Source organism: Corvus moneduloides, chromosome 6 (genome assembly GCF_009650955.1).
Source record: "Corvus moneduloides isolate bCorMon1 chromosome 6, bCorMon1.pri, whole genome shotgun sequence".
Lineage (NCBI taxonomy): Eukaryota > Metazoa > Chordata > Aves > Passeriformes > Corvidae > Corvus > Corvus moneduloides.
Genome location: NC_045481.1, coordinates 14,903,144 through 14,911,414, shown reverse-complemented (window position 1 = coordinate 14,911,414; position 8,271 = coordinate 14,903,144). Strand labels below are relative to the sequence as shown.

Genomic DNA, 8,271 nt, shown 5'->3' with positions numbered 1-8,271 from the left:
AAGCAGCACACAAACGCTCGTACTCCCCTTGCGTATAATTCATCTGATAATGTCTAAAATTTATTAACAGCAACTTTAAACACCGCTGAAGAGAAACGGCTTTTCTAAACGAGGGTCAAAGACAAACGCTTTGGAAACACAACAAGGCACAACCGCGGGGACATAGGGGAAAGAGCAGGGAGAAGAAACGGAGTAACAAGTGTGGGGCCGGGTTTGCTTCGCCTGCAAGTGTTTCCCAAGGGCATCGTGGCCGGCGGGCCGGGCCGCGGCGGGGGGAGCCGCGGGCGCGGGGAGCCGCAGCGCTCCCGGAGGGGAGAAGCGCTCGGGCCGCGGCCGGGAGAACGGGGCCGGACCGCCGCGGGCGGCCCGCGGGAGCCCCGGAAGGAGCGGCGGGCTTCGCTCCCGGCCGCCTCGGGCTCGCACCGGGCTGCTCCCGTCGGGATCGGCCTGGCCGGGCCTCGGCCACTTCCCTCGGGGTGCAAGATCCGCCATCGCTGCCCGGCCTGCGGCGAGCGGAGCCCGCCTGCCAGCGCTGCCCTCCGCCGCTTTCACACTGTGTGATACCGCACCGCTGAACAAGGACCTGCGCTGGCCAGGCCGGCCCTGCTCCCCGGCGAGATGGGCACCATCGCTCCCCGCTCCCGTCTCCCCCCTGTCCCTCTCCCCGCGGCGCAGGGTGAACAAACACGCCGCCGTCTACCTGTGCAACACCTCCGCAACACACTTTATTTACACGGAATCAGCTCGGGGCATTGCACACTATATACAGATATTTTCCCCCTCCAACAAGGCAGATCTTGTGCAAGATTAGTAGCATCCTCTGGAGCGCATCCGACAGTCCACGGGAAATGTCCCCCCCACTTAAAAGTATCAGCTGTCAGAGTCCAAGTCACTTTTCCCGTCCTCTTGTCTCTTCTCCGGTGACGTTTTAGACGCTTTATTCCACTTTTGTGCGTTTTCTGATTCCTCCGAAGACGATCGCTTTTGCCTCCTCCACTTCGCCCGGCGGTTTTTGAACCAAACCTGTTACGTTAAGAAATTAAATTATCAGTGGAAAAAAAAATAAAAATAGAACTATGCAAACCCTCAGTGTGACCTCAGCCCTGCAGGAGCTCTGCCGAGGCCGGTGTGCGGAAGCCGCGCTGGGACGGAGGGAGGCAGGCGGAGGAAGCAGCCGCTCGGGTGGGACCGGCCGGGCGCCTTCAGGAGGCACAGCCGCCTCACGACAGTCGCTCACAGCCCTGTGACAGGCTCGGCCGGCTGCCCCAAGGAAGGACACTTGGAAATATTAAAAAACTTTCCCTCTGCCCGCGCAAAGCGGTCGCTCTCCCTTCGCTGGCCGAGCCGCACAGCGATACATCCGGTTCGAGCGCGTTTGAGTGCGAGTGGGAGAGGGTTGAAGAAGGAAAAAGAAAACAAAGTACCTCCACTTTTTCCTCTCTTAAGTGCACCCTTCTGGCCAGCTGTTCTCTGGTGCCCACGTCTGGGTATTTCGTTTCCTGGAAGAGGTTTTCCAGCGCTTCAAGCTGCTCGTCAGTGAAGATAGTCCGGTGCCGTCTTTTTCGCCTGCAGTGCAGCTGGTTCAGTAACTGCAGCTCCGTCCGGGACAAAGTGCCCACGTTCATGTAGGGCAACATCTGATGGGGAACAGGGGACATCAGGACTGACCCAGTGCCCTCGTAACCTACGGACAGACAGACGAGTCGACGACAGGCTTTGCATGAGATCGCTGCTTCCCCCCCACTCCCGTCCCTTCCCGTCCCGTCCCGTTCCGTCCCGTCCCGAAAAAGCCCCCTCCCGCCGCCCACCCGCGCTCCTGCGGGCCGCCAGATGCCCGCCACCCCCTCCGGCCCCGCGACTGCGGGAACAAAGGGAGCCCGTCCGCCCCGTCCCACGCGGGGCCGCCTTACCTGCGGGGGGGACGCAGGAGCACTGCTGGGCGCCCAGGGGCGGCACGGCCCCGCAGCACGAAGGGCCCACGGGGGACGCCGGCACATGCAGCTGCCCGTAGTAGTAGTTGTTGTAGCCGAGCCGAGATCCAGTGACGGCCGGCGGCAGCGCGGAGGCGGGAGCCACCGCCCGGGAGTAAAATCCGCCGTAGTCAGAGGCGCTGCCGTAGAGCGAGTCCCCGTGGAGGCTGGGGAAGACGACGGGCGCGGCGCTCGGGGGCAGCAGCACCGAGTCCTTGCAGCGAGGTCTGGCCGCCAGGATATTGTCGATGCTGAACATGCTCACAGGCATGCCCCAAACCGTGCGGGGCAGGGCGGCGGGGACCGGCCGGGGGAGGGAGGGAGGAGGGCGGGAGGGAGGGTAGGTGGTGGCTGGGGAGGGGGGGGAGAGGCTGGAAGGACACGAAATCGAAACTTTTCGGATAAATTTTAAAAAGGGATCGGAGCAAAAAGAACAGAGCCTTTTCCGAGGGCAGCTTGCGGGCAGAGTGTGCGTGTGTGCCTGTGCGCGCTTGTGTGCGTGTGCGCAGGATCCACCCCTGGAACTTTCCCCCCTCAACACTCGCCTGTTTACTGATCTCAACCCAGAGGGCTGCTCGGAGTATAATCCATCTGAACCTCTTCCCTTTTTTATACCCAGGCGACGTCATCCTGGATTTAGTTCCTGGTAATATGCAGATGACAAACAAAACCAGATTTGATTTTTTTTTTTCTCCCCTTTTTTTGGTGGGGAAGAAGTGGGGGTTACACAAAGGAGTGAAAGCAGCCTGAGTCTGTGTATTGAGAATTAATGAAATTAACGTAATCCTTTCCATTAGTAGGCTTTTTAGAAAGGCCCCAGATTTAGGCTTGATCTCTGCTGCACCGGCTAATTGCCCAGGTTAATCTTATTAATGCCATTGTGTAGAAGTGGTTAGCAGCTCCTAGTCTTGTCTATTATGCGCCTGCTTTGGTCGTGTTAGTTCACATTAGTGGGTGCGATTTCCTCTGTCTAAAGCTCAGATTCATTATTTATGCTTCGAACTGGTTAAGAAGTACTTTTTTAAAAAAATAAACTGCCACATAACCATGCAACGCCCCCCCACTCCGAGTGTTTCTGTAGCAGGATTTGTATCTTGCGTCCCCGTCTCGGAGGACTGAAAGGGCATCGAGGAGTACCCGTTTCTCGGACTTAAGGTTTATGCAGTGAAGCAACAACTTCTTCACTGAGTAACTGAACTATTTTTTTTTTTTAATTTTCCTAGGTCACCTGGCGGAACAAGGACGCGTAAATATTGTAAACTTCTCTCTCTCTCTCCCCCCCCCCCCCCTTTTTTTTTTTAAACAGATTCAGACAGGTATCACTTTTTGTTTTAAAACAAGCCATGAGATGCAAATGTTAAAGACCAGTGCCGTCTCAAATCCCCGGGTGTGGTAGGTATTCCGATTTGCTTCTGATCTATCTTGGTGCTTATTTCTTTTCTTTTTAATCTTTAATTATCTACCTTAGAAAACAAAGTTCATAAAGTTGCAACGATACAGAGAACTTTGTATTTTGCATGTTCCGTGAATTTTTAAATGGAGACATTTTAAATCCCTAAAACTCTTCCTATTAAGAGGTTTGGCTCTCCTGGTAGCTGGCTCTTGTGATTTGCAGAATACTTCGTCTGTCACGACTGTCCCTGGGAATCCACAGGAGGTGAACTGAATAAGATTAGACTATTTACCCCATCAACTCTCCATCAAACAAGGTAGGAAATTGTACGCATGAAATGAAAACAAGCCATTAGAGTCCGTTTACGAGGAACACATTATTTTTCCTCACCAAAGAATATCCTCGTTAGCGCTTACTCGCACTTTATCCTTCCTTTCCTCGATATTCCAGGATTTAAAGCCACACCTGAGAATGATCTGAAACCTATTTCTAGCGAAAGACCCGTATAAACGTTAAAGAAAAAGAATGCCAAAACTAAATTCTTGCTTTGTTGATACATCGCAATGTGAATAATTACCAGCATCAGTTTTTACTTCAATTTGTCTGTGTATCAATTTCTTTACGCCCTTGGCATTTAGACCTGAACTTCGTGCAAGTTTTTCAAATTTAATGAAAAGTGAAACTATTTGACAGAGGGTTCGGCGGTTTTTTGTTAGATTTGTGAAAATTTTTTCTGTTGATGTTTTTAGAGTTTTCTTTAATTTTTGTTTGTTTGTTTGTGGGTGGGCTTGGAGAGGGAGTTTGGGTTTGTTGGGGTTTTTTGGTCAGTAATTCCCTGAGCGCAGCCGGTCACGCTGCATGCAGAGCAGCGCCAGCTTAATGCCGCCATCGGGATGCTCGTTCACGTCCTCAGCGGCTCTGCAGCAATGCGCAGCAGCATCCCTCCGGTGGCCTGTGCACCCGGAGGGGAGCGGGGCTCCGGGCGAGCCGGGCTCGGGGTCCCCGGCAGAGCCAGGCCTGAGCTGAGGCCGGTAGCGGAGGCACGGCCCGCTCCGGCTCCGGCCCGGAGCGGAACATCCCGCGGGTGCCCTGGGGGCCCGGGCGCGGCGGCGAGGGACGGGCGCTGCCCAGCGGCGGGAGAAGGGCGGCGGGGACAGCGCTCAGCCCCGGGACTGCCGCCCCTCGGGGAACAAACCGGGTGACCCCCGCGGGGGCTCGCAGGTGGGGGCACCCTCCGTGGAGACACCCTCGCCGGGGCGACTTCTCGGGTGTTTAGCATCACTCGCGTCAGAGCTTCATCTCCGCGCCTGTCCGGCTTCTCCCAGGTGAAAGCAGCGCCGCGGGACGCGAGGGGGGCACCGGAGGAGCCGCGGCGCTGGCGGAGCACACACACACAGCTCGGGCTGTGAGGGCTCGGCTTCCCAAAGAGTTTTTTGCTCCCCTGACGGATGATCCACCACGCTGCAAAGCTTACCTTTATTCCTAATTTAGAAATGATATTTTCCAAATAACTTGTCCCCCCAGTGGGGAAGGTTTCTTTTATTTTGTTTTGTTTTAATCTGAGTCGCCTTGCCGTGAAACTCCCGATTTTGATACCCGCTTCGCAAAACCCTCTCTCGGAGTTTCTCATTTCCCAAGCGCTCTTCGCTAACCTGGCAAACGGAAAATTGTGTTAAACAAACAATCAGTTGTCACATAATGTTGGGGTGAAATTGTAATAACAAATGAAACACAAGCAAATTGTGCTGCATAGTGTTGCTAAGCAATTGTTTGTTACGGGAGGGTGGTCACAGCATGGGTTGAAAGAGGGATCTAAAGAGAAGCATAGCACTGGGCAGAGCAAGCTGTTAGGTATGAAATACAGTAAACACGGCGCTGATTTTCAATATTATTACCCAAACACGATTTCATACAAAGCAATCACCGTACACAAGTCTATGAAAATGCGCTTGTTGAGAAATCGAAATTTTTTTATTTTAATACATTAAGGAATAATTCCGGGGATGCAAAACGCACCCACCGCCTTCCCGGTGGAATCTTTGACGGGCCTGGCGGCGGGAGAGGCACCGGGACGGCCGGCCGGGAGGGGCCCGGGGTACCGCACCCCAGCCCGCCCGCCTGGCCGGGGCTTGCCTCGGGCCCAGGTCCCGGCTGCGGCTCCCGCCCCACGCGAGGAATAACGAGGGGGTGAACCAGGGGTTTGGGGGATGACCGGCGGCGAAACCCGCACGGAAACGGCGCTTCGCGGCACATCTCTCGCTTATAAATGCCATCACCCTGCAGCGTTCCCCACGTTTGTTTCAAATTGATTGCATCATTGCTTCACCAGGAAAAAAAGTATAAAAGTCATACAATGCGAAATTACGGTAATTTGTTCCCAGAATAAACTTATCTTGAACTGATTAGGAGAGTCAGTCATTTGAAAATGAGGCAGAAACGCGATTGGGGTTTTTTTTCCGAAAGCTTCCCTCTAACAATATCAGCTTCTAAAGTTTTCATTCATATAAACTTTATTAATGAAGATCTTTTATTTAAATGTCAAGGGGATTTGAAATTTAGAGTAAATTATGAAGCATGCATGTCTTGCCAAGTCATGGGTCAAATGCATTTGTGAAAAACTGCTAAAAGAGCATATGGTTTTGAATTTTTCTACAATGACTAGTGTTTAAATAAATTGCTTGTACTGCTTAACTTCATGTATAATTTTGACAGAAATTGGCCTATAGCCTTTTGATATGTAAACATTTCAGGCTTTTATGCGGTATAAAAAGACACTTGCTTTTTGGGATCAGCTAAAGCAGTCACCCTGTAATTCAGAAAACTGGCACCTAACGTTACATTCTTGCTGCATTTCAACTTTCAAGTGGCAGCATAAGGGGGGAAAAGAGAAGGGACATTTCAAAAGTAATTGGAATTAAAAACTGTGAATGAGGTGAGAATGTGCCACTCACTGTCTGATTGAAATGGATAAACCTTAGCACTAAAGAGAATTCTCTGTCTTGTTTTCTAAAAAACAACAGAGGAATCAGTGAAAACAGGCTTCAACGTAGCACAGACCTGACTCGCATGTCAAATTAATGCCTTAAAACAAAGTCTGTCTAAAGTACAAATAGGTGTGATGAAGAAAATCCAGATATCCCTTCTGAATTCTGTCAGCTGTTTCTCTTCTACTGACTATCTTGGGCTGTAAAAATTGAAACAGACTTTTATACATGGAATATTGCATACAATGTATATAAATACACCACAACCCTTTGAAATGCCCCTTAGCTATCTTCATGTTCACTTGCATTTCACCAGTTCTTAAGTCTTTTGCAGTTTTTGCTCCAGTAAACATTCAATTGACTTCAATTAGTGTTTTGTTTTGGTGGTGTGTTTTGGTTTTTTGTTCAGGGTTTTTTTGGGGTGTGCGTGTGTGGGTTTGTGTGGTTTGGGTTGTTTTTGGGTTTTTTTTTCTTGTGAAGAGGAGACTAGAATGTGCTAAGGGCTTCAGGATACAGTCCATAAAAGTAGTGGAGTCACTCAGTTTTAAGTCTCCTTAAACTAAAATGATTTTGTACATGTATAAATCCACCAAGCTACTGAATAAATTCATTTATTACTAATATATTTGTCTCACATAAATAAACCTCCTAATGTTGATTAGATGGATAAGCCTAGCACAGTGCTAGACAGAACAGGACCTGGATAGTTGCCTGGTGCCAGACAGCTCAATATGTTTATTTCCTGTGTGCTTTAGCAGGGACTAAGCTAAAGTTGGAAAAAGGTTTAAATGAACTATATAATTTCAATCTGTTACTGTAGTAACATTTGTATTTATTGTATATGTCAGTTAGTCATACACAGAGTTCTCAAGATACACTACCCCTTTTGTTAATGGTCAGGGGTGATTTTTTTCAGAATTGTAACGAGTCAACATAGACAAATTCTGCTATAGACAATTCAAATTCTATAGCAATTTAAAAGCTGGTATGGATTCAGTTTGATGTGATATAATCTAGTGAAGAAAGCAGAATCTCTCATATGTTTCCATTAATTTGAACAAAGGAATTGAGATTATTTTGCAGGTTTCATACATATTCCAATGAACAGCATGGTTGGCAAATAAGGACATATAACATTAATGACTCAGCAAGAAAAAGACTTTTCCTCTTAACAGAAGTATTTGCATCTAAAGTGAGCAGATTGTTGCAAAGAAGAATCTTTTAAAATAGTGCATCTTTACAAGGGGACAGCGGGGTCAAACACTTTGGGTCCTTGGCTGCAATTGCAGGAGTCAACAGAAGAATGCCCTGCTACTTGAAAGTTTTGTTTTCCATCAAAAGCAGTTTGAGTGCAGTACTTTCTTCAAAGATACTGTGATCAAACCAATTTAAGCTCAGAAAAGTGGGATGATCTGGACTTCTACATTAAGAAAAATTTCATTCCAAGGGACGTGCTAGAGAGACTGACATAGCAGGTCTGTTGCACACACATGGCTGACCCAGGTTTTAAAAGTGGTTCTCAATCACAGTACGGCCAACAGCCAAAATTTCTCCCGGAAACTGAACATACTGTAGCAGTGTGCTTACCAGCTTCAAGATGGCTTCACTCTAACCTATTAGTAGTTTAATTTTCTCTGTAAGGATGAGATCATCCTAATTCCTCATGTTATATGTACAGTCACACATAATGGTAGATAGGGAGATAGGTGTGTGTATCTGTTCCCTACAAACAGTGTGCATAAGATGCGCTCATTATGTTATTAGGTCACTTTCTATGCCAGGGTTTGTACTAATAGAAGTAGAGCAATTAAAATAAACAAACAAACAAACAAGCAAAGCCAGAGGACCATTTTCCTGATTGACAAACGTAAACCAAACTAAGACTTCTGTTGTTGATTTGCCTTTTTCCAATAACCGAGCTAAG

At 49.0% G+C, this 8,271-nt stretch overlaps 1 protein-coding gene and 1 long non-coding RNA gene across 4 annotated transcripts; one reads left to right on the top strand and one right to left on the bottom strand.

Annotated features, from left to right (window-relative positions):
• Window positions 1–697: 697 nt before the first annotated feature.
• Window positions 698–2,279, bottom strand: GSC (goosecoid homeobox). Its single transcript, XM_032113260.1, has 3 exons — window positions 1,911–2,279; window positions 1,425–1,684; window positions 698–1,023 (listed from the first exon to the last, which is right to left on the bottom strand). Exons 1-3 carry the CDS (start codon window positions 2,239–2,241, stop codon window positions 871–873), a joined length of 744 nt encoding a protein of 247 aa, XP_031969151.1. The 5' UTR covers window positions 2,242–2,279; the 3' UTR covers window positions 698–870.
• LOC116446052 lies at window positions 2,119–6,970 on the top strand. 3 transcript variants are annotated; one of them, XR_004241017.1, is made up of 4 exons: window positions 2,119–2,195; window positions 3,277–3,362; window positions 3,586–3,679; window positions 4,689–6,970. It is a non-coding gene; the product is annotated as an uncharacterized LOC116446052 (long non-coding RNA). The 3 variants fall into 3 exon arrangements; XR_004241016.1 differs by lacking the exon at window positions 2,119–2,195 and adding an exon at window positions 2,312–2,616; XR_004241018.1 differs by lacking the exon at window positions 2,119–2,195 and adding an exon at window positions 2,642–3,158.
• The last annotated feature ends 1,301 nt before the right edge of the window (window positions 6,971–8,271 follow it).